This window comes from Chrysochloris asiatica, unplaced genomic scaffold (genome assembly GCF_000296735.1).
Source record: "Chrysochloris asiatica unplaced genomic scaffold, ChrAsi1.0 scaffold00116, whole genome shotgun sequence".
Taxonomy (NCBI): domain Eukaryota; kingdom Metazoa; phylum Chordata; class Mammalia; order Afrosoricida; family Chrysochloridae; genus Chrysochloris; species Chrysochloris asiatica.
In genome coordinates this window covers 3025424-3050923 of record NW_006408634.1, presented here as the reverse complement: position 1 = coordinate 3050923, position 25500 = coordinate 3025424, and the positions used below count along the sequence as shown (strand labels likewise).

General features: G+C 49.3%; 1 protein-coding gene across 2 annotated transcripts in view; it reads left to right on the top strand.

The window, feature by feature from the left end:
* The first annotated feature begins 501 nt into the window (after positions 1-501).
* The window catches only part of PRKCG (protein kinase C, gamma), a 32348-nt gene continuing 7349 nt past the window's right edge, over positions 502-25500 (top strand). Inside the window, exons 1-14 of one of the 2 annotated variants that reach the window (XM_006868120.1) lie at positions 502-805; positions 1144-1175; positions 2860-2942; positions 10543-10654; positions 10760-10891; positions 12711-12867; positions 14596-14730; positions 15162-15249; positions 15506-15535; positions 18395-18547; positions 18879-19067; positions 21459-21550; positions 21638-21700; positions 23165-23303. In XM_006868120.1, coding sequence (XP_006868182.1) covers positions 636-805; positions 1144-1175; positions 2860-2942; positions 10543-10654; positions 10760-10891; positions 12711-12867; positions 14596-14730; positions 15162-15249; positions 15506-15535; positions 18395-18547; positions 18879-19067; positions 21459-21550; positions 21638-21700; positions 23165-23303 — 1575 coding nt within the window. In that variant the 5' untranslated portion in view covers positions 502-635. Of the gene's footprint in view, positions 806-1143; positions 1176-1686; positions 1713-2859; positions 2943-10542; positions 10655-10759; positions 10892-12710; positions 12868-14595; positions 14731-15161; positions 15250-15505; positions 15536-18394; positions 18548-18878; positions 19068-21458; positions 21551-21637; positions 21701-23164; positions 23304-25500 lie in introns of those variants that run through there. The other variant, XM_006868121.1, reaches the window with a different exon arrangement.

The following is a 25500-nucleotide window of genomic DNA, read 5'->3' as shown; positions in this document are numbered from 1 at the left end:
ACGCTGGTAGTACCAGGGGAAACGAGGCGCCAAGCCTCCGGGTTCGTCATTAGAACATGGAGTTTGTTGATCGATACAGTGACGGTCAGAAACACAGAGATGTGAGCGGAGATGAAGAACGCTCACGGGGACTTGGAAGTGGAAGACGGCAGGACGACAGATGGGTGGGGGGCAAGGCTCAGCGGATGCCCCCTCCCTCCAGCTGGCCCCCGGAGTGGGAGTGCGCACGTGTCCGGGTGGGGAGGGCATTGGTCCCGCATCTCGGGGGGGGGGGGGGCGCCTTTAAGACAAAACCCCGCCCCTCAGTCGTCATGGCAACGCCTCCCCCCTCAACCCGGGGCTCCCACATTTCAGCAGGTGCCGGAGCACCAACCGCCGCCGCCCGTGCCTCGGGCTCCGCGGCGCCTCTTCCCGCTGCTGTCCTCTTGCAAGCCCGCGCCAACTGACTGATCCGGTGCGCCTCGGGCTGGTCGCCTGCCCCCGGGAGCGCTCCGCTTCGCTCCACTCAGGATCTCCCTGCGACTCTTCCAATCTCTTGTGCTCCTGGCTCTGTCCCATTCCACCTGTTCCCCACCACCATCTCCGAGGCAGGATCCTGATCCCCCCACCACCACCCCGGTTCTGTTCCCGGGGCGATGGCAGGCCTGGGCCCCGGTGGGGGCGACTCAGAGGGGGGACCTCGGCCCCTGTTTTGCAGAAAGGGGGCTTTGAGGCAGAAGGTGGTCCATGAAGTCAAGAGTCACAAGTTCACCGCTCGCTTCTTCAAGCAGCCGACCTTCTGTAGTCACTGTACCGACTTCATCTGGTGAGGACCCCGGGGCAGGGACGCAGGTGGGGAGGGAGGAACCGGTAGCAGCAGGACCCCTGAGTCCAGGGGTAGGAGGGCACAGGTACCTGGACGCCTGGGTCTGAGGAAGGAGGGCCTGGGCGGGGCTAGAACTCCTGGGTAAGGGTCCAGGTGCAGATCACTGAGACCTGGGGGAGGAGGGGGGTCAAGGGTCCGAATCTCTGGGTTTAGGAGGAGTGCTGGGAGGGGCTGGGCTCCTGAGCTCTGCGTGCTGAGGGCCTCTAGCCAGCTGAGGTGGGTCTGGGGTGGGTCCAGGAGCCCGGGTCTTACTCACCTAGAACCCTCTGCTCTTCCAGGGGCATAGGGAAGCAAGGCCTTCAATGTCAAGGTAAGAGCCAGGGCCCTGGACTCCCAGGTCCCTTCGGAGGGTGGAGGCTGGGACCCCAGATCTGAGGCTGCTCGACACATACACGTGTTCTGTGGTCCCCAGAGAGGCGCGGGGGAGCCCGGGGCGGGGGGTGTGGCGGAGACACAGCCTGCCTGGAGTGGGGAGGGAGCTTTCATGGAGGGGCCGCAGGCGGAGGTGGTGCCGGGGCCCTCCCTCGGCCGGCTCCAGGTGGGGACAGATATTTGGAGAATCTGTTGCCATGGTAACAGAGACATTTTTTTTTTTTTTTTCTTTAAAAATTTTTTTTTCTTTGCAAAAGGGGAGCTGAAGGGGGGGCTGGAGATGCAGAGTCAGAGTTCTACCCCCCCCCACCAGACTGCCATCTCCATAGCAACATGAGCCTTTTTAGGCAGGGGCAGGCCGGGTGGGGTCACTGATGGGGATGGGCAGGTGGGGGCCCAGGAGGGGCTGGCAGTGATGGGGGGCGGGAGAGGGGGGGCGAGTCCTAGAGCACCAGCTGCCACAGCTGAGAACATAGTGAGTCAGGGAGGGGGGCGGCCATCAACCAGCCCCCCAGACTCACTTCTGCCCAAGTTGTTCTGTCGTCTCTCCTTCTGAGGATCTCTGAGTGACTTTCCTCATCTCTGGGCCTGTGTTTGAATCTCTGTGTGTGACCCGGGTGCTGGGTGGTGGTGGTACACTTCAGTCTCTGTGCTCTGGGTCTTTCACTGGGATTCTCTGGGTTTCTGTCTTTGAGTTCATTGCATACGTTTCCATCTCCCATGTCCCATGTCTGTCAGCATTCCTTTTGGTTGGATTTCTCCCTGTTGGTGGTCTTCATCTCTGTCTGCAGCTATGTGTCTGTAATGTTAGGGTTTCTTCTCACTCTTTCTTTCTGTTGGGGTCTATCTGTCTGTCTGTCTCTCTGTTGGGGTTCTTTCTTCTATTGGGTCTCTCTTTATTTTTCTCAGTCTCTCTAATTTTTTCTGTCTTTCTTTGGCTATACCTTGATCTCCCTCTCTGATTTATCAAGCTGTCTCTGTTCTGTCTCTTTCTATCTCTGGGTTTCCCAGGTCTGTCTCTCTCTCTCTCTCTCTCTGACCTTCTCTGTCTCTCTACCTGTGGCCTTCTCTGTATTGGGGTCTGTCTCTTGCATCTCCTATCTGTCTCTGGATTTACCTGGGGATCTCCATCTCTGCCTCTGTATCACTTGGTGTTGGGGTCCCTCTCTCTCATTCCTTGCCTCATTCTGATTTACCTGGCTCCCTCTCTCATCTCCTGTCTCTCTCTGGATTTACCTGGGTCTCCCTCTATCTCTGTATCTCTCTGTGTTGCAGTTTCTCTCGCTCTGATTTCCCCCATATCCTCTGGATTTGCCTGGTTCTCTCTGTCTCTGTCTCTCTCTGGATTTACCTGGGTCTCCCTCTATCTCTGTATCTCTCTGTGTTGCAGTTTCTCTCGCTCTGATTCCCCCATATCCTCTGGATTTGCCTGGTTCTCTCTGTCTCTGTCTCTCTCTGGATTTACCTGGGACGTTCTCTGTCTCTGCCTCTCTATCTCTCTGTATTGGGGTCTTTCTAGTCTCCCATCTCACTCTGATTTACACGGACCTCTTTCTCTCTCTGATCTCTCTCTCTCTCTGGATTTACCTGGCATTCTCTGTCTTTCTCTGTGATTCTCACAGTCTGCAGCTTTGTCGTTCACCGACGATGCCACGAATTTGTGACCTTCGAGTGTCCAGGCGCTGGGAAGGGCCCCCAGACGGACGTGAGTGCCCAGACACCTGACCCCTCCTCCTCAGACCGCGCCCCGCCCGCACCCCCTCGGCGTCCGTCCCAATTTCTCCTGCTATTTTTAAGGCTGGGAGGGGAGGGGGGTTGGGGAGATAGGGGAGCTCATGTGGCCCAGATTGTCTGCCCTTGGCCTGGAAAGGGGAAACGAGAGGGGGACTGAGATAGTCTGGGGACACAGGTGGGAGACAGAGAGGAGGCAGGAGGAGTGAGGGGACTGAAACTGGACATCAGAAGGGGTGGTCTGGAACTCAGAAATACAGAAGGAGAGAGATTTTGATGCAGATGAAGAGATCCTGGGATAAGAGCATCTCGGGGACACACTGACAGACCCAGAGAGAGAGAAAGAGAGAGTGGGACAGAGACAGAGACACAGGGAGACAGACGGGGGATTCTGAGAGACTGAGGGAGACAGAGAGGCTGAGACAGGTACCTGAAGAGAGGGACCAAGAAAAGATGGTGGATGGATGTGGAGATGCTAAACAAGAGGGACTCAAAAGAGACCCTGCAGTACACATGCACACATACACATGTGGGCCTGCAGGGACACCCCCCATATAAGCACATGCATGTGGGAACATGTGCACACACACAGTCTCTCTCTCTCCAAAAACACATCAGTAGCTTTTACAAATAGCTACCCCTGAGTACCCTACCCTTGTCCTCTCCCTCCCTTTCTGTCAGATCTTCTCTCCGAGCCTCAGTTTCCATGCCTATAAAATGGGGCTGATGCTCTGGTGCTGACCAACAAGGCTTTCTGTAACCATGGAAATGGTCTGTATCTACAATGCCCGATATGGTAGCCACCAGTCACACGGAGCCTTGGGCACTTGAAATGTGGCTACTAGCAAGGAGGAAGAAAAAGTCAAATTTCATTTGACTGGAGTTGGTTTCTACTTAAATGGCCACGTGTGCCTAGTGGCTGTCCCAGTCTTGTTTTGACAGGTCATTGAAATTACGTGGGTTAAGAGTTTAGCCTGGCATTTGACATGAGGTTGAGGGTGGTTGTATGATTAATGCTTGAAGAAAGAGGCAGAAGAGAGAGAAAGACAGAGAGGGAAACAGGACAGAAAGAGAGAAACACACACACAGAGACCGACAGAGGTCCATGAGGCATTGTGCTAGCCTGTCAGATAAAGAATATGAAAGCTCACATATAGGATGTAACTTCATAGAACATTTACTGAACTCCTGGTGGGGTGCTGTAGGTTAAGCACTGAACTACTAACGGAAACATCAGTAGTTCAAACCCACCAGCTACTCTTCGGAAAACCGATACTATGCTATGAGTCAGAACAGACTCAATGGCATTTAACAACGACAACAACACTGCCTGCCAACATAAGGAGTTCTGGTAGCATGTGGGTCACCGGTTGGGCTACCAACCACAAGGCCAGCAGTTCAAATCCACTAGCGACTCAGAGGGAGAAAGAGGAGGCGTTCTGCTCCTGTTTTACAGCCTCGCCGCAGGAACTTTGCTCCTCGGGAACCCCACACAGGGTCGCTGTGAGTCCGTATGTACTCCAAGGCTCTTAACAACAATTAGGCTTCCTAGGCTGTCGTTTTTATGGGAGAAGTCCTGTGGCACAATGGTTAAGTACTGAGCTGCCAACCGAAAGGTCAGTGGTTCAAACCCACCGTGTTCTCCGGGGCAGAAAGATGAGGAGGCAGGCTTGCTTCTGTCTTCTAGGAATTGGAATTGACTCAAAGTAGTGGGGCATCTGTATGGGAACAGACTGGCAGATCGTTCTGAGGAGCCGCTGGGTGGGGGGTTAGCAGCTCAGCACTTAACCGTTGCTCCACTAGCCCTAGACTAGTCCTCCTCTATCAAATGTTCAATGCCTGTGTTCACCAAGTAACTCGCATGTAGTGTATCAGGTTAAAAGCCAAAAAAACTCCTTGTTATCGAGTCGACTCTGACTCACAGTTACCCTATATGCCGGAGGCTGTCAGTCTTTACGGGAGCGGAATGCCTCATCTTCCTACCTCGGACCCGTGGGGGAATTCATACGGCCAGCATCTACCTACAGTGCCACCAGGCTCCTTCTTTATAAACTTGTAGTTGTTGTTGTGAAGTGCTGTGGCGCCAGTTCCAACTCATAGAGTCCCTGTAAAGGGTTTCCAAGGAGTGGTTTTATAGTTAGCAGTACAGTGCTTACCCTTAAGTACCATAGCAGGACTCCCCTCATAAGCTTGTGATTGTTACGTGCCGTTGAGTCGGTTCCATGCCAGCCCTGTATAGGGTTTCCGAGGAGCGGCTGGTGAGCTTGAGGATTAAACCAACTTTGCAGTCCAGCATGTTAGCCCACAGCGCCACACCAGGACTCTACCCTTACAAACTTGTTGTTGTTAAGTGCCGTTGAATTGATTCTGACCCATAGCGATCCTGTATAGGGCTTTCAAGGAGCAGCTGGTGAGCTTGAACCACTGACCTTGCAGTTCGAACGACTTTGCAGTCTGATGCATTAACCCACAGCGCCACAGGTATTGTTAATGTTCCTATGGGAGCACAAGCTGCAGCTCCAGAACACTGAGGTTCGAATCCCTGTTCTGCAAGCTGATTTACCTCTGCATTTCCGGAACTCCTGTCCCTAAAATGGGACTGGTGGTGTCAATGGCTGTGGAGTCTATGCATGGCACCCCCTGTGTGTCAGAGTAGTTAAACTGTGGCTAGTTTTTTCCAAAATTAATCTCCAGGTCTTTCTTCCAAGGTACTTCTGTTGTAAATAATGGAAGGAATTTGGATTTTATTTTGGGTGTATTTATTTGTAGGATTCTGTGTGTGTGTGTGTGTGTGTATACCGATAAGGATTCCCAAACCCAAACTCAAACCAACTGCTATCAAGTGTATTCTGACTCATGGTTACTGTATGTGTGCTAGGGTAGAACTGTATTCCATAGGATTTTCAGTGCCTGATTTTTTTGGGGAAGTAAATCCCCAGGCTTTTCCTTCAAGATGCATGTGGGTGAACTCAACCCTCCGAACATCTGGCTAGCAGCCTAGTGCATTACCCATTTACACCACCCGCTTTATAGGACTGTTGGAGAACTAGACAAGTAAAATATTTGGGGTGGTATTTGGCACATTGTTCTTGCTAGATGCCCTGAAGTTGGTTTTGGCTCATTGCACAACAGAACAAACCACTGCCTGGTCCTATGCCATCCTCACAATTGCTGCTCAATTCCAACCTAATTGCTGTTGTCTCTGTGTCAATTCATTGGGGGGGTCTTCCTCTTTTCACTGACCTTCCACATTACCAAGCATGATGTCCTTCTCCAGGGAGGGACTGGTCCCTCCTGACAACATATCCAAAGTTTCACCATCCTCTCTTCTAAGGAGCATTCTGACTGTGTTTCTTCCAAGACAGATTTGTTTGTTCTTCTGGCAGTCCATGGCATTTTCAATATTCTTCACCAATTCCATAATTAAAGACATCAGTTCTGCTCCAGTCTTCTTTACGCATTGCCCAACTTTCACATGCCTATGAGGCTATTGAAAATCCCATGGTTTAGGCCAGGCACACTTTACTCCTCAAACTGGTATCTTTGCTCTTGAACACTTTTGCAGAAGATTTACATAATGTAATACATCATTTGATTTCTTGACAGCTGCTTCCATGAGTGTTCATTGTGGATCCAAGCAAAATGAAGTATTTCACCACTTCAGTCTTTCCACCATTTATCATGATGTTATTTATCGGTCCAGTTGTAAGGATTTTTGTTTGTTTGTTTTTTTATATTGAGGTGTGATCCATACTGAAGTCTGTGGTCTTTGATCATTATTGTTTGATACATAGGAAGAGCTAAAACGTTAATTGTTATTATTAAAGTGATTATAATTATCAATGAGGAAAGGCAGGCAAATTGTAAGATCTTTCTTCTTCATTGCTTTCTCTGGCTGTTTCATTGTTACTGTTTGTGGTCTTGTAAAAGTCTCTGGGTAACCCAACTGGTGTGCATTCACATGAACTGGCACAGTAGTTGCAACATTGGGCTCAAGCATAGCAAAGACCGTGAGGATGGTGACTGGACTGGACTGGGAAGTGTCTTCTTCTGTTGTACATGGGGTTGCTGTGAGCTGGAACTGACTCAATGGCACCTAATAACTAATCTAAAGATTGGTGGCTCGGATACACCCAAAGGTTCTGCAGAAGAAAGGCCTGAGGGTCTCCTTCTGTAAAAACCACAGTCTAAACCCCCCTAGGGATCAGTTCTACTGTGTTACAAATCCCTACTTCTCATGAGTCAGAATCAACAAAGGGTGATGGATTTATTTTCGTTTGTTTGTTGTTGTTTAGTTGTGCTTTTGGATAGAGTGATTACAAAGTGCTCAGGGTTTAACAAGCATGATTTTGCTTAGTCCTCCTATGACTAAATGAGGGTCCACGGCCCCATTTCTTTAAAGCCAAAGGCTTTAAAGAAAGGGCACAGTTAAATAGTGAACAGAGTCGAAATTTGGACCCTGTTCTAACTGGTACTCCAACACCTTACAGCTTTACCTTTGAGAGTAGTAACAATAGTTTCTAATATTGTTTCGCTTATGTGCCTGGCACCCTGCTGAGGGCTTTTACCCAGGGTACATCATTTAACCCTCCAGGAACTCTTGAGTTGCGGGTCAGCCGAAGACCCAGAGCATTGAAATACATAGAGGCAATTGCCACTCCCCTCCCACCGCCCCTTACGAGATATGAGAAATTAAAAATAGCACATTAAACTGCAAAATAAATGAAAGTCTAAGAAAGTTCTAAATTTCCGCCCTGTCATAATTCTTTCAACGCCTTCTTGGAAGCAAAGGCAAATACCAAATTATTTAACAACCAGACCAGGCTGAGGGGTGGGGAGGTGGGAGGTCTATTTTGCTGGTAACCTAAATTCATGCTTACCATATCTTTCGCGTATAATATGCCCACATAAAATGCACACTTGCATATGGCAAATAGCTTGCATAGGAAGCTAATGTAAGTGGGGTTGCACGCCTTGCAAAAGCCGTGTGACAGGTTCGTGTGTTACTTGCGTAAAACATGGTAATCGAACTCTGGAAATCTAGTATTGCTTCAAGAGATGGATTGTTTGTTTTCACTTGGCAGAGGAGTTCTCTGAGGCTTGAAACCAAAAATAAACTTGCCCCCAAACTACACAGCTGGGAAGCGGCTTATTTACACCAGGGTCTATGGGAAGGCTGTAATAACATTGCTAGTCATAACCACAGCAGTAAAAGATGCAGTAACTGTCCAGTTGGGTCCAATTCGCAGGCCAGCCACTGTGTTCTTTCATTTGGCCTTCCTGAGTCCCTGTAACGAAGGAGCCATAGTTCCCATCCCACAAGAGCTTGAGGAGGCTGACCAGACACCAGGCAGAGGTTGGAGCTCAGTGCGAATACTGACATAAGCTGCCAGCGAATTTCCTGGAGTTCAGGGTGGACCTCAAGTCCTCAGAGAACTGCTGGTGGAAATTGTGGCAGGAGGGATTATAGAATGATGTTGTTGTTGTTGTTGTTAAGTGCTGTCGAGTCGGTTCCGACCCCTAGTGACATGTTTCTCCAGTGGAGCAGCTGGTAGTTTCGAACCGCTGACCTTAAGGTTCGCAGCCCGATTCGTAACCACTACATTACCAGAGCTCCTTTTTATCCATTGTTGTTGTTGTTGTTAAGTGCCGTTGAGTCAGTTCCGACCCATAGCGACCCTGTACAGGGTTTCCGTGGCTGTAAATCTTTACGGGAGCAGAAAGCCTCATCTTTGTCCCGCGGTGCGGCTGGTAGTTTCGAACCGCTGACCTTAAGGTTTGCAGCCCAATTCGTAACCACTATGCTACCAGAGCTCCTTATATAGGATGATAGAAGCCCCCATCTCCTTTGTTTTTTGTCTGTGAGACTTTCCCCAACCACACTTGGAAATTTTAATCTCCTCTTCCTTGAGGTCCCAAGAAATTGCTCTGGTGGCTCCCCGCCCCCCTCCAAGAAAGCTCTTGAGGCTGCTAATTGAAATATTGGCATATGGAATCCACCCACTAACTCTGCAGAAGAAAGAGATCTGACAATCTGCTTCTGGAAGGATGACAGCCTCTCCTGAGGCTATCAGTTTCAAACCCACTAGTGGCTCCAGGAAGAAAGAGCTGGTGATCTGTTCCATCCAGGAAAGATTCAACCCCAAATCATCCAATTGCAGTGGGGTTGATTCTGACTCATAGAGATGCTGTGGGACCGAGTGGAAGTGCCCCAGAGGGTTTCCAAAGCTGTTATCTTTACGGAAGCAGTCTACCCCATTTTTTCCCATTGGTGGGCTCAAAATACCAACCTTTTGGTTAGCAGCGGACCGCTTTAGCCCCAATCACTAGGGTTCCTTCCCATAAAGATGACCCACTGCTATCGAGTCGGTTATGACTCACAGCTACCCTACAGGACAGGGTGAAACTGCCCCAGAGGGTTTCTGAGACTGTAAATCTTGTCAGAAGCAGACTGCTTCATCTTTCTCCCACAAAGCGACTGGTGGGTTTGAACCATAGACCTTATGGTTATCAGCTCAATGTTTAAGCCATAGTACCACCAGTCTCCCTTTGGAAAGATTGTTTGTTGTTGTTATTGTTGTGTGTTGTTGAGTCGACATTAGTTGTTGTTGTAAGTGCTGTTGAGTTGGTTCCAACCCACAGCGACTGTGTTGGGTTTCCAAGAAGCAGATGGTGAGCTTGAACTGCCAACCTTGCTGTTCAAGCTGACTTTGCAGTCCAGTGCATGAACCCACAGAGCCACACCAGGACTCCATTTGAGTCACACAGTGATCCTGTATAGGGTTTCCCCGAGCGGCTGGTGGGTTTGAACTGTCAACCTTGTGGTTACCAATCCAGCACTTATCTTACAACACCAACTAGTCTATGTCACATGGTGTTGTCACATGGTGTCACCATGAGTTAAGACTGATTCTAGGGCACCAGTTAACAAAACCTCTGGGTCCCAATCCCTTCCTTTGTCCCCTTGTTTTTTTATCTCCTGAGCACCAGCATGCTATTGGGATTCTTTTCCTCCTAACCCACTCCCCTGCACTAGGATGGGAATTCCATGTGGACAGGGGTGTGATTTGCTCTAAACACACACACACACACACACTGTATAAATCTTTACTAGAGTAGAAAGCTTCATCTTTCTTCTGCAGAGCGGCTGGTGGGCTGGAACTGCCGACCTGTGGTTAGCAGTCCAGGGCTTATCCTACAGCGCCACCAGGACGTCTTGCCTGGCACACAGGTTGTTGTTGTTGTTGTTAAGTGCCGTTGAGTCGGTTCCGACCCTGTACAGGGTTTCCAAGGGTGTAAATCTTTACGGGACTAGAAAGCCTCATCTTTCTCCCGCGGAGCGGCTGGTAGTTTCAAACCGCTGACCTTCAGGTTCGCAGCCCGATTCGTAACCACTACGCTATCAGAGCTCCATTAGCACACAGGTGGCCGCACGCTTAATAAATACCTGCAAGAGTGAGTGAGTGACAGAGAACGGGGAGATAAGGGAGAGCAAGACACAAGGAGGAAGAGAGGCAACTGGCCCAGGGACCTAAGACGCCTTCTCTCCAGTACGGCTTCTTGTCTGCCCCCAGGACCCCCGGAACAAGCACAGGTTCCGTCTACACAGCTACAGTAGCCCCACCTTTTGCGATCACTGCGGCTCCCTTCTCTATGGACTCGTGCACCAGGGCATGAAATGTTCCTGTGAGTATTAACCCTGCTGGGGGGAGACGTGTGGTGGGGGGAGCCTGGGGTCGGGGGCGTCCTCCCAGCCCCCCTCCCCCGCCACATGATGTTGTGCCCTTTCAGGCTGCGAGATGAACGTGCACAGGCGGTGCGTGCGCAGCGTCCCCTCCCTGTGCGGAGTGGACCACACGGAGCGCCGAGGACGCCTGCAGCTGGAAATCCGGGCTCCAACTTCGGATGAGATCCACATCACGGGTGAGGTTCCGCCCCTTCCCCCAGGTGTCAGGCAGGACCGACTGGATTCATCCAAGGCTGGTCTCACGCCAGGGGCCCTGAATAGCAGTTACTTTGCATTTAGTTTGTTGTTGTTGTTGTTAAGTGCCATGGAGTCGATTCCGACCCATAGCAACCCTGTATAGGGTTTCCAAGGAGCAGCTGGTGAGCTTGAACCACCCACGTTGCATTTCAAACGACTTTGCAGTCTGACGCATTAGCCCACAGCGCCACACTAGGACTCAAGTTTACGAGCGTAAAAATTGGTGGTTCAAATCCATTTGGTGGTGCTGCAGAGGAAAGGTCTGGCGACGGAAGCGGAGAATGCCCCAGGAAGTTCTCTGTCTTACACAAGGTGGTCCTGAGTGAGAACTGACTCTGTGGCAGTGCGTTTGTAATTGTTGTTTGGACTCACACCTTACCTGGGAGGCCACGCCCCACTGGGAGATCACGCCCACGTTCTTAGCCTCCCCTCCTCAGGTTGAACCCCAAGCCAAGCCAGCTGTATCTCCTATAGACGGAAGCTCCGCCTCCAACCTGTACCTCTTTCAACAGCGCCTTTTCTGTTTTCTTTAAAACTGTATCTGTTTTGTTGTTGAGAATATACACAGCCAAAACATACACCCATTCACCAGTGTCAGCAAGCACTTTTTAGTGACATTAATTACCTTCTTGGAGTTCTGCAAACATTCCCATCTTCTTTTCTGCGTTTGTTCCTCCTCCATTTACATACATTCCACTGCCCCCCTTAACTTTCTGTCTAATCTTTCAAGTGGTTGGTATCAATTTGATCTCAGAGAGTGAGTTTGTCAGTGCCCTTTAATGGCTGTTCAAGATAACAAGATTCTTGCCCTGATGGATTGGGAGGGCCTGCTGCTAGGGAACCCTGCTGGTGCAGTAGGTTAAGCACTGGGCTGCAAATGGAAAAGTCAGAGGTTCCGACCCACCAGCTGTTCTGTGGGAGAAAGATGTGGCAATTTGTTTCTGTAAAGATTTCTTGTGGATAGATGCAGTTGAATTGATTCTAACTGGAAGCAACAGATTGAAACAGTCTGATCTTGCACCAACCTCACACTTGAGGTTGCTACACTTGAGCCCCTTGTTGCTGTCACTGTGCCAGTCCATCTCATTGGGGGGGGGTCTCCCTCTATCTCACTGACCCTCCACTTTACCAAGCATGATGTCCTTTTCCAGGGACTGATCCCTCCTGACAATATGTCCGAAGTATGAGAGACGAAGTGTTGCCATCCTGGCTTCTAAGGAGCACTGTGGCTGCCTTGGAAACCCTATGGGGCAATTTTACTCTCTCCTATAGGGTCCCTGGAGTCCTGGTGTGGCAATGTTAAGTATTGGACTGCTAACTTCAAGTATGGCAGTTCAAGCCCACCAGCTGCTCCTCAGAAACCCTGAACAGGGTCGCTATGAATCGGAACCTACTTGACAGCACGTAACAACAACAAAAACCACATAGGATCACTATGCCTCGGGATAGACTTGATGACAGTGGGGATTTTTGGTTTTGGGGTTCTATGAAGGCTCAGATTTCCTATTTGGAAATATGTACAAGTTAACTGCATGGCTGCTAACTATAAGGTCCTCATTTGGAACTCCCTCGCTGCTCCAAGGGAGGAAGACATAGCAGTCTGCTTTCAGAAAGAGTTATAGCCTCACAGACCCTATGGGGACATTTCTACTGTATCTTGCAGGCGCTCTATGAGACAGAATCAACTTGACAGCATGGGTTTGTCTGTCTGGTTTTTGGTTTTCTTAGAGAGAGGGCTAACCCACTCTCTCTCCTCAGTTGGTGAAGCCCGTAACCTCATTCCAATGGATCCTAATGGTCTGTCTGACCCCTATGTGAAACTGAAGCTCATTCCGGACCCTCGGAACCTGACGAAACAGAAGACCCGGACAGTGAAAGCCACGCTAAACCCCGTGTGGAACGAGACCTTCGTGTTGTGAGCCTCGGATGCAGGGGAGGCTGTGATGATGACTGGCAGAGAACAATCTGAGGGTCTAGGTGGTCCACAAGCTCCCAGACTGCAGCTGGTGGGAGGCATTAGGACGGGAGTCAAAAGAGAAGAAGGTGGGGAGGGGAGAAGGGAACAGAGTGATGAAGGGAGAGGGACACAGAAGCCAGAAAAATAGACAAGCAATTGCTCCTTCAAAGCCTGGTACACAGGGGACCTGGGTATGAAGACGACTTGGTTCTGCTCTCCAGGTGTTTCCGGGCTTGGAAGGGGTAACGATTATAACTGTGCAGTGAACTCTGGGAAAGCCAGAGCTTGCAGGGACTGCCTCGTTCTCTGTTTGCTGAGCTAGGATGCAGTCTTACCATTAATCTTGTTTCAGTGGAAGATATTTGAGGGTTCCTTCTCAGGCAGGTGTCTGCCTTACACAGTTGCCAGCTTTTGCAAGTTTTACTGTATTGATAGCTGACTTTAGGGAGAAGACAAAGACAGAAAGACAGAGAGAGAGAGCCAGGGGAACAGAGACCAGAGACCCAAAGAGACTGAGACACACAGACAGACTCTGAGGCGATGAGGACAGAGCTCCAGAGAGAGAAAGAGAGAAATGGATAGGGGTAGGCTGTGCATAAGGTCGCTATGAGTCGGTCAACTCGGTGGCACCTAACAACAACAGGCAGAGAAAACCTTAGAGGGAGAAACTAAGAGACACAGGAAGAGGAAAAGGGATAGAGCTCTGAAAGTGAGAGGTAGGAGGAGGAGAGAGCTGGGTGAGAGGCAGAGGAGAGCCCTAAACAGCAGATACTGGAATAAAACTAGAAAACCAAACCTACTGCCAATGAGTCCTTTCTGACTCACAGCGACCCTATATAGGGTTTATGAGACTAAATCTTTACAGGAGCAGACAGCCTTATTTTTATCCCACAGAGTGGCTGGGGGGTTCGAACCGCCAGCCTTGTGGTTAGCAGTCCAGTGCTTAACCCATAGCACCACCAGGGCTCCTTGACACTTGACTGGGGGAAGGCAGACATGCAGAATGGAGACTTGGGGGCGGGAGCCAGAGACCCTGAAAGAGAACTGGAGGGATGGGACCAGAGAAAGACCTGGAGCCAGCTTTCAGTAGAAAGGAATGCGTTAGAAAGTAAGAGACTCAAGTGAGAAAGAAAATAAAGACCGTATGAAGTGATGTAAGGGAGAGATGAAGACAGAAAAAATCCAGAGAGAAAAGAAGCTGGGGGTGGAGTGGAGGCAGAGCCTGGCAAGGGGGCTGGGGGGTGGGGAGCCCACCAACATGGTGTGAGGGCAGGAGAGAGCCCAAGAGAACTGTCTGTTGTTGTTGTTGTTAAGTGCCGTCGAGTCGGTTCTGACCTATAGCGACCCTGTACAGGGTTTCCGAGGGTGTAAATCTTTACGGGAGTAGAAAGCCTCATCTTTCTCCCGCGGAGCGGCTGGTAGTTTCGAACTGCTGACCTTAAGGTTCACAGCCCGATTCGTAACCACTACGCTACCAGAGCTCCTTAAGAGAACTGTCTAGGGTTCTTAAATATCCCCACAGAGGGAAAGAGACCCCTTTGGGAAGGATCTGAGGTAGGAAGCCCCTTACAGAGCAGACAACTGACACCTAAGGACCCAAGCTCGCTGGGTAGGTTCCTGAGATGGAGAAGTTGGGGGGAGCCATGAATATCGCCTCTCACTGCACCCCCACCTTCCTTCCCACAGTAACCTGAAGCCCGGCGATTTGGAACGGCGGCTCAGCGTGGAGGTGTGGGACTGGGACCGTACTTCCCGTAACGACTTCATGGGAGCCATGTCCTTTGGGGTGTCAGAGCTGCTCAAGGCACCGGTGGACGGCTGGTGAGGGCAGGGCCAGGGGCAGGTGGCTTCCTCCCCTTTCTCTCCTTCTCTTCCCCCTTTCTCTTTCTTTCTTCTTTGTTGCTACTGTTCCTCCTCTTCATTTTCCTCCCCGCTCCTCGCTCCTCTTCTCTCCCTTCATCTTACTCTTTGTCTCCATCTCCTTCACTTCCCCATCACTTCTCCTCCAAATCTTCTTTTCTCAATCTTCATCTTCTTCTCTCTCCCTTGTTCTATCCTTTCCTCTTTCTACATCTGTCTTCTTCCCTTCCCTCCTCTCTCTCTTCTCCCCCACTTCCCTCTTATCTCATTCTTCCTCTCTCTCCATCTCTGTGTCTGTCTCTCTGTGTCTCTTCCCCTCTTTGGGTGTGTCTGCTCCTCCCGTGGGTGCCCCCCTCTCCCCGACCCTGCTCTGGTCTCCGTCTGTGTGTTAGGTACAAGTTACTGAACCAGGAGGAGGGTGAATATTACAATGTACCAGTGGCTGATGCTGACAACTGCAGCCTCCTCCAGAAGTTTGAGGTACCCAGACCCTGGCTGTCTTTGGAGCACTTAGCTCAGCCTCCCAAAGTTCAGAATCAGGCCCTCCCATTACTCAGTGGTACCCTAGTCCTGGGACTACAATTCCTAGGAAACCTTGGGGCTCTTTGTACTATTCTTCTAGGGGGCTCTAGCCCCAGAGCCTGGTGGGAATTGTAATTCCTATCCATCTGGGGGTAGTGTGAATCCCTGTCCCCTGCTCTCTTGAGGTCCTAAGTCTGACTTTCTTTTCTCCCAGGCCTGTAACTATCCCCTGGAACTATATGAGGTGAGTAGAGCCGATGTTGAATGGGGCAGATTCATTCTCTGGGTCTCTTTCTTTCTCCATTTCTCTCCGCTCTGATTTCTGCCTTCAGTCCCATGCACAATAGTTGAATGTGTACTTTCCTCAAGCAGACAGACTAATCTTTCTCCCTCAAAGAAGCTGGCGGATTTGAACCACTGACTTTGCAGTTAGCAGCCCAATGCCTAACCCACAGCACCACTAGTGCTCCCTGCCTATTGTTTGGCTAGAAGGTGATCCCTGGAAGGGGGTTCAATGCCAGGCCGGAAGGGTGTCTAAGGGTCATAGTTTTAGGGGTTCCACCAGACTATCTGACCAGTAAACCTAGTCTTTTTCTATGATTTGGGTTTTGTTTCATATTTTTCTTCTAATGTATCCAGGTCTTCCTATTGTAGTCCCTTTCAGAGTAGCCACTAGTAGCCAGGCATCACCTAATTCTGTTGTCAGGGTCATGGAGACTGAGATTAGGTGATCCATCATTCCTTTGGATTAATTATTTCCATGTGTCTTTTATTTTTATCACTTCTTTGCTCTGGCGTGTGTGTGTGAGAGAGCCCAATAGTTGTGCCAGAGATGGCCATTCACATGATTTTAAGACCCTGACGTAGAGCATTGTCTTTATGGGTTATGGTGTGTCAGTTGACCCTGATGTTCTCCGAGACTGTGATCCTGAGATCCGTTCCATTTATCCACTCACTTATTAAACACCTATTTCCTCAGGTGTTGGATAAACCAAGCCCTGCTGTGGGTGATGCCCTGGGTAGACTCAGGCAATCCTCTGAGGAAGCGTCTCTTCTTAAGGAGAGAATTACAGCCAAAGATGTTCACACCAGGAAATGTCTATGATAATAGAAGTAGCCTCCGGCATCAGGGGCAACAGGTTATGAGAGTCAGAGAAAGCTTCCAAAGAAATCCTGGAGGCAAGTGAAGGATTTACCAGTAAAGAGAAACCAGAAACAACCCACTGCCTTCAAGTTGATTATGATTCTTAGCAACCGTGTAAGACAGTATAGACTTGCCCTATAGGGTCTTCAAAGCTGTAAAACTTTACAGAAGTAGATAACCTCATCTTTCTCCTCCGGAACAGCAGGTGGGTCTAACCTCCAACCTTTGGTTAGCAGTAGAACACTTTAATCATAACACCACCAACGTTCCTTCTCTACAGTTTATAAATCAGAAAAATTAAATGTGCACATATCTTCTCCATCTAAACAACAGCTGCCATCCAGTTCTAACCATGGTGACCCCATGTGTGTAAGAACTGTGCTCCATCGAGTTTTCAGTGGTCATCTGAAGTAGATGCCCAAGGCTTTCTTCTGAGGACCTGGCTTATCTATTTGTTTTTAAACTGGCCACTCTGTCTGTTGTGTGGAGAATGCATTAGAAAGTCTGACAGTAGGTAAGGAGAGACAAACATGGATGCTATTACGGCAGCCCAGTCCCTGGACAGCCCGTGGGCCAGTGTGGACAAGACACTGCGCTGTGATTGTTAGGTGCTGTGGAGTGGGTTCAGACTCACAACGTCCGTATGTACAACAGAGTGTAACACTGCCTGGTCCCGCCTCATCATATATCATCATCTCCACAATCGCTGCTGTGTTCGTTGAGTCACTCCGGCTCATTGAAGGTCTTTCTCTTTTTCACTGACCATAGATCAGAAAAAAATGTGTCTCCCCACCGCCCCCCAACTGGTAGATCAGCACCATCTGGGAATTTGTTCAAAATGCAAATTCTCAGCCATCCCCCTCCTGCCAGATTTACAAATCAGAAAACCTGGGGGTGGGACCCAGCAATCTGTGTTTAACTGAGCCCTCCAAGGCTTGCTGGCTTACATATTAAGAGCACAGAAACTTTGGGGCTGAACTGCTTGGGTCTAATTTCTGGCTCTGATACTTAACCTGCTTTGTGACTTTGGACAAGTTACTTAACATCTCTGATTTAGTTTGTTCTTCTGTAAAATGTGTTTGTTATTGTTTTCTAAAAGATTAATAAACTATAGTAGGGACATTGATGGTTTGGTGACAGAACTACAGCTGGTAGTTTTGAACTGCTGGCCTTGAGGTTAGCAGCCCATCTCTTAACCACTACATTACCAGAGCTCCTTCCCTATTACAATGACAATAACATCAAGTAAGTGATGGAGTCTGAGTGTGGCACTGTAGGCTTGGCACTAGGCTGACAAGGTTGGCAGTTCAAACCCACCAGTCACTCTTCAGAAACCCTATACAGGGTCACTGTGAGTCGGAGCGTACTTGATGACATTTAACAACAACAACAAAGCACGTTGCCCAATGCTGTAGTTAATTCTGACTCATAGCAACCCTTTGGACAGAGTAAACTTGCCCCACAGAGTTTACACAGCAATAAAAAACGCCACTACCACCTCTTTCTCCCATGGAGTGGCTGAGGGTTCAAACCACAGGGCTTCCTTTTAGCCCATTGTGCCACCAGGCTCCTTATAGTAAGTTAAATGTTAGTTAAATAATATAGACCCTCCGGGTTGTCTGGAGTCAGAGGAAGTTCTTAAGCTGAAAGTAGTTGGGGGGTGACTTTTCTTTCTCCTGGTCTATTCCATTCCTTCATTACTGAATGGTCTTTTTCTTGAGAAATGTCATACTCCCCCTTCTGGGGCAGTACACTGGGTTAGGCATTGGGCTGCTAACTGAATGAATGGAAGTTGGGACCCACCAGCTGCTCCTCAGAAACCCTATGGGAAAGTTCTCTGCTGGTCCATAGGGTAACGATGCATCATGGCTACGAGACAGAATTCACTAGAAGGCAGTGGATGGGTGGATGAGTGGGTGGGGTCTGACTACTTCATGTTCTCTCTCCCCTTCCCTACAGCGGGTGCGGATGGGCCCTTCTTCTTCCCCCATCCCTTCTCCGTCCCCCAGCCCCACTGATCCCAAGCGCTGCTTCTTTGGAATGAGCCCAGGACGACTGCACATCTCCGATTTCAGCTTCCTCATGGTTCTTGGCAAAGGCAGTTTTGGGAAGGTTGGACTCTAGGGGAATTTTGGGGAAGGGGAGGATATCTGGGAGTGGGCAGGAAGATGTCTGTTGTGTATGGAGGAAATGCAAGCAGTGGGGAGGCAAAGAATAGGTTTCAGAGTTTCCAAATGGTGGTAGATTGGATTCCTGGGGAGAAGAAATATAAAGATGGGGATACGTTTCCCTGACATGGTGGGCCCATAAATCAGGCGCGAGAGAGGATGACTTACCCTGGGATCGTGTTCCTCTTGGCTACTTTAAAGGGATGGGAACCAGGAACCTGCCCTCCTAAGTTTCCCAGGGGAACTGGACCTTCAACCCTTGCTTTCCTTCGTAGGTGATGCTGGCTGAGCGCAGGGGCTCTGACGAGCTGTATGCCATCAAGATACTGAAGAAGGACGTGATTGTCCAGGACGACGATGTGGACTGCACCCTAGTGGAGAAGCGCGTCCTGGCACTGGGGGGCCGAGGCCCCGGCGGCCGGCCGCACTTTCTCACTCAGCTGCACTCCACCTTCCAGACTCAGGTAAGGAATCCGGAGAGAGAAGGCTGGTCTCGGGGGCTTGCTACATCCCTCCTAGATGAATCAGCCATCTGCTTAGGGATTCTGAGTTGAAGCAAGGCGAGAAACTGCACACCTCAGTGGGCGTGGTTAGACGGATGGGATCTTAGGTGAATGTGAACCGAAGGGTGGATCCTAGGTGGGCGTGACCCGATGGATGAGTTACTGGTGGGTGTGGTCAGGCGGTAGCATTCCTAAGTAGGCGTGGCTAGACAGATGGATCTGAGTGGGTGTGGCCCCAAGCATGGCGTCCCGAATAGGCGTGACCAAAAGGATGGAGTCTTGGTCGCCAGTGGGTGTGGTCAGATGGGTGGGGTCCTCAATGGCGTTGGCCAGCTGAATGGGGACTTGAGTGAGCATAACAGAAGATGAGACCCTGAGTGAATGTGGCCAGACTGGGCGCTCCAGTGGGCGTGGTCGCTTGAGTGGGCGTGGACACATGGATGGAACTTAGAGTGGGCGTGGTGAAAAAGATGAGTGTCTTGTGTGGGAGTGGCAGATAGCCTGGGTCTGAAGTGAGTGTAGCCGGTAAGCTGTATCTTTCAGTCAAAAAGTGCTTGAAAGAGAGTATCTTCTGAGTGAGTGTCCTCAGGATTAGGCTTTCTGTGGTGGGTCATTACTTTTGGATTCTGATGCAAAGGACATGGGACAAAAGGAAGTTACTTAAAGACTGTGGAATGAAACAAGGAGCCAGAAAGTTCAGGGGTTTTAGAAGGCCGTGATTCTATACCCAGGGGTTCCGAATGGATGAAACTACCTCCTGTTCCCCCCACACTTCCTTAACTGTAGACGGGGCATGAACAACTCTGGTCCCTAATTGTTGTTAAGTGCCTTCTAGTCAATTCCTACTCCTGGGGACCACGTATGTGCACAGTTGAGCTGCCCATAGAGATTCCTAGGCTGTAATCTTTTCGTGGACGGAGCCCTGACTGACGCAGTAGTTAAGCGCTCAGCTGCTAGTCAAAAGGTTGGTTGTTCGAACCATTCCAGTGATTCCATGGGTGAAAGATGTGGTCATCTGACTTCCTTAAAGATTGCAGCGTTGGAACCCTATAGGGCAGCTCTACTCTGCCCTATAGGAGCGTTGAAGCGCATTACGCAGTGTGGTAACTCATCAGTACCACCCCCTACTCCTCCATCCTCCACCAGTCCTGCAGTGGGTGGGTGTGCTTTAGCACCTGTCTGTGGGCTGGGTGGAGAAGAAGTCCTCCTCTCGGCCAATGCATAGGCGCCATAGGGGCGAGGCCAGGAGGGACGGGGTCACCTGCAATTGGGGGCTGGGGGGTGGGGGCAGGTGCGTTCCATCCAGGAGTTATTTCGTAGGGTGGCACAAACCCAGTGATGAGGCTGGGCTGCTCTGAGCCCAAATTGATTCAAGGATGACAGATTTTGTTTTGTTTTTAATCTTAATGGAAGCAGATCACCTCCCAAAGAGTCATTGCATGTGTTCCAACCGCAAACTTTTTGGCCAGCAGTGGAGTGCTTAACCACTGTGCAACCAGGGCTCTGTAGGATAAGCACTGAACTTCGAACCATAGGGTCGGCGGTTTGAGCCCACCAGCCTCTAGCAGGAGAAAGATGAGGCTTTCTGCTCTCACAAAGATTTACAGCGTCGGAAACCCTATACAGGGTCACTCTAGGTTGGAATCACTTCAAGGACAACCACCAAAACCCGAAAAATCAATCCCACTACCATTGAATTAAGGAGCTCTGGTAGCGTAGTGGTTACGAATCGGGCTGCGAACCTCAGGGTCAACAGTTCGAAACTCCCAGCTGTTCCGCGGGAGAAAGATGAGGCTTTCTGCAGCCGTAAAGATTTACAGCCTCGGAAACCCTGTACAGGGTCGCTATGAGTCGGAACCGACTCCACGGCACATCACAACAACAACCATTGAATCGATTCTAATTCATCGCGATCCTATGAATAGAATAGAATTCTTTGAACAGAATAGAATTGTTCCATGGGGTTCTTTCCGCGGCTGTGAATCTTTATTGACGTAAACTGCTACATTTTTTTCCCCTTGGAATGGAGTGGTGGCCAGAATTGAATATACGTGTGAGTGGGTGTGGCGAGAAGTCCCCAATTTCCAGTGAATGATGGGTCTTCTGTTCTAAGAGGGCGGGACCAAAACTCCGGATCGTTGGGAATGATTGGTGGGTGACTATGCCCTTGAGGTCTGAGAGGGTGGGGTTAGAACTTGCAGGACCTCCCACTGGGCTAGCCCAGTTGCTCTGGAATTCTGATTGGGTGGATCCCGAGACTTCCGCATTGGTCCTTAGTGGGTGGGAAGAAAGGGTTCCCGCCCACCGCCAGTGGGCGTGTCCTCGCCACTAAGCCTTGCCCCTTGCCCCCAGGATCGCCTGTATTTCGTGATGGAGTATGTCACCGGGGGTGACCTGATGTACCACATTCAGCAATTGGGCAAGTTTAAGGAGCCCCATGCAGCGTGAGTCTCAGCCCTGGAGGAGAGCGAGGGGAAGCTGGAATCAGATGGGACCTAGCCCCTGACCTCGGATTCCCGCCCCTCCTCCAGGTTCTACGCAGCAGAAATCGCCATCGGCCTCTTCTTTCTTCATAATCAGGGCATCATCTACCGGTAAGCAACCCCAGACCTTTCAGTGGAGGAAAATCAGCGCCTTAGAGGGGAAGGGGAGTCCCTGAGTGGTGTACAAACAGTTAACACACTTGGCTGCTAACTGAAAGGTTAGCATCTTGGGTCTGCCCAGAGGCACGTCGGAAGAAAGGTCTGATGATCTATTTCTAAAAATTCAGCCACTGAAAGCCCGATATTTCAGGGCCTCACCACTTCTGAGATCAAAAGAACTAGATGGTGCCCCAGTACCACCTCCAACTGTTCTGAATGGGAGAAGAATACAGAACTGAACTCAAAGTATTAAAAAGTCTAGACTCACTGGACCAGTTGAGACTAGAGGACTCTCAGATACTATCTATCACCCAGAGATACTCTTTAAGCCTTGAACCAAAACTATCCCCTGACGTCGTCATCTTTTCACAAAATAACAGAATGGCACATAAAATAAAGAATAGTACCTATGAGTATGTGTACCGACTCGATGGCACTTAACAACAACAACAGCATGGTGTACCAGTAAAAACAACAACAACAAAAAACCCCCATTTCTATGAAATCAAAAGGTCAACAATTACTTTAAAACAAAGATGAGAAGATAAGGGGGTGGGGCAGGGGAACTAGACCACTGGAAACGGAAACACCAGAAAACAATTAAATGCTGACAGATTGTGAAAAGTATAATTAATATCACTGGACAATTTGTATACCTACTTACCTGCCTACTGCCCTCAAGTGGCTTCTGATGAATACAGAACCTATAGGACAGAGGTTCAGTGGTTCTAATCTACCAGTCTCTCCGAGGGAGAAAGATGAGGCGTCTGCTTCTGTAAAGATTCACAGTCTTGGAAACCCTGTACAGGATTGTTATAAATGGAACTGACTCAGTGGCACCTAACACCCCCACCCCCATCAGGACCAAGCAGAGCTGCCCTTGTTCTGGAAGTTTCCAAAGCTATAATCTTTAGGGAGCAGACTGTTGTAACTTTCTTTCACAGAGCAGTTGGTGAGTTCACATTGCCAATCTTTCTTTCAGTAGTACAACAACACTTAACACACTGTGCCACCATGCATGCTACTTTGTATAGAAATTGTCAAATGGGAACTTAATTTTCTATATTAACATTCAATGAAAACGAAATATTTATTTTCTTTTTTAAAGAAAGTCCTATGGAGCACAGCTAAAACATATGGGGTCACCATGAGTCAGAGTTGGCTCCCCTGTTGTTGTTGTTAAGTGCCGAGTCTGTGCCTACCCATAGCGACCCTGTATAGGGTTTCCTAGGAGCGGCTGGTGAGTTTGAACCGCCGACTGACTTTGGTTCAAACTGACTTTGCAGTCCAGCGCATTAACCCACAGCGCCACCGCAGGACTACGGTGGTACTTGTATAGGGACGAGAATTCCAGCATTGGTTCTCAGCCCACTGAACTCAACTGTTCCCTCACATCTCTGCCCTCCTCATGTCCAGGGACCTGAAACTGGACAATGTAATGCTGGATGCGGAAGGACACATCAAAATCACTGACTTTGGCATGTGCAAAGAGAACGTCTTCCCCGGGACCACCACCCGGACCTTCTGCGGGACCCCGGACTACATAGCCCCGGAGGTAACTCAAACTTGCGGGTTCCCTGCGCAGCGGGTTCGCGATGTGGGGTACGTCTGCTTATCGAGCATTTTACGTGCTGTGTGTTTTCTAACTCGGGGGTCTTCAGCGAGTCTTGGACAGCCTAACCAGGTGAAGAATCCAACATCCAACACAGGGAAGAAGCTTGGGTGCTGGCGCTTAAGTAGGAGGAGCTGGGACCCTAAATAGCCAAAGTGGGCGGAACCTGTGGGGGAATGTTCTGAAAGAATAGAACCAGCTCATAGGTATCCTACATGAGCAGTTTGTTTCTGTACTATCCTAAGGAGGTGGAGATTATTTCCAGTGTGTTCTGAATGAATGTGGCCTTCTCCCTCGCCCCCTCCCCCACCCCCGCCGTGCACACCCAAGAAAACACGAGTTGCGTGTGGCGGTTGCCCCTTGAGTATTCTAAGTGAGTGGGGATTTGCCTTCGAGTTTTGTAATTGGATGAAAACTGTTCCTATAAGTATTTCAGATGGCTCTTTGATTTAAGTGGGGGTGGTCCTTTGTGTTGAACTCTCTAAGAATGCAGGCTCTGAACCTTAAAAGTCCTCGAGGACAGCTGCTTCCCGCTGAGTATTTTGGGTTGATGAAGCTTATCGCTTGGACTTTGCTTAGGGAGTGGACCTGAGGTTCAGAATGTCAGCCAGTATGATAGAACGCTTTCTTTGAATTTTCAAAGTGGATGGAGGAGGTAGTGCTTGAGATACTGTATGACATTGTTCCAGAGCCTGGAGTCTAAATTTCTAGATAAAATATTAGCTGGATCTGGGAGCCCTGATCTCCAGATCCTAAATGCCTTCCTTCCTGGGGGGACATTGATATTCTCCCACAGAACCAGTAGTCTGGGCTCAAACCTTGTCCTCTGGATAATTCCAGTAGAAAATGGGCAGGTAAAAAGAATTTATGTCTATCTGTAACCACCAAAGAAGTCCATGGTTAAGCACCTGGTTGTTAACTAAAATATTGGCAGTTGGAACCTACCATAAGTACCTCAGAAGATAGGTCTGCGGATGTACTTCTGAATGGATACAGCTTTGAAAATTCTATGGAGTTCAGCTCTACTCTGAAACACACAGGGTCATTAAAAGTTGGAATCAACTAAGCAACAACAAATACCTGATTAATCAATGCCTGAAAAATTCCAGAAACACCCGGGGAACTTTTGAAAAAAATGTACATATTCCTGACCCTAGCATGTTGAAGCTCAGATTCTCCAGGGCTGGGGATGTCTGAAGGAACCTTGGTGGTGCAGTGAGTTAAATGCTCGGTTGCTAACCACAATGTTTCAGTTCAAACCCAGCAGCCACACCACGGATGAAACATGTGGCTATCTGCTCCCTAAAGATGTCAGCCTCATAAACCTTATGGGGTTTTTCTACACTGTCCTATAGGGTTGCTGTGAGCTGGAATCCACTCAATGGTGGTGGGTTTGTTTTTGTCTTCTTCAAAGTGGACTGTCAAATATTAAACATTCCCCCAGGTGAATCTGGTATGCATCTAGGTTTAGGAACTGGTCTTTGAAAATTTGCCCATGTACACCTGATGTTCTAAGGGAGGTTCCAGCTACCCAAATATTCTAGGTTGGTGCAACTTGTGACTTGGGCTTTAGGTAGTTTTTACATTTGGGATCAAAGGAGTATTCAGCATAGGTCAGGCAAAGTCCCTAGTTGGCGCACATGGTTTGCACTTGGCTGGTAACCAAATGGTTGGTGATTCCAGCACCCACCCCTCAGTACTGAGGAGGAAATGGACCTAATGATCTGCTTTCATAACAATCACAGCAAAGAGCAGTTCCACTCTGTGGCACATGGCGGTCTCCTAAGTCACTAAGCCAACAACAATGAAACCAACAAAATAGGTGAGGTTTGCTTCCCAATTTTTTTAAGGGATACAACTCTGACCAAAACATTCTGAATGAAAATCATAAAAAGATCAGACTTGTTAGTCTGAGACTATGACCCTTAGATACCACCCTTCAATCCTGGAGAGCTGTTTTGTAGCCAAACAACAGATAGACCTCTAAAGTGAATAGTAATGCTTGTGAGGAACATATTTTCTCAGAACAGCCAACCATAGGAGACCAAGACGGCAGCATGTGCACACAAAATGAAGCTCAGAAGGGGGGGGGGGGGGGAAGCAGGAAAGAAGGAGGTGTGGAAATGGGGAATTCAGGAAG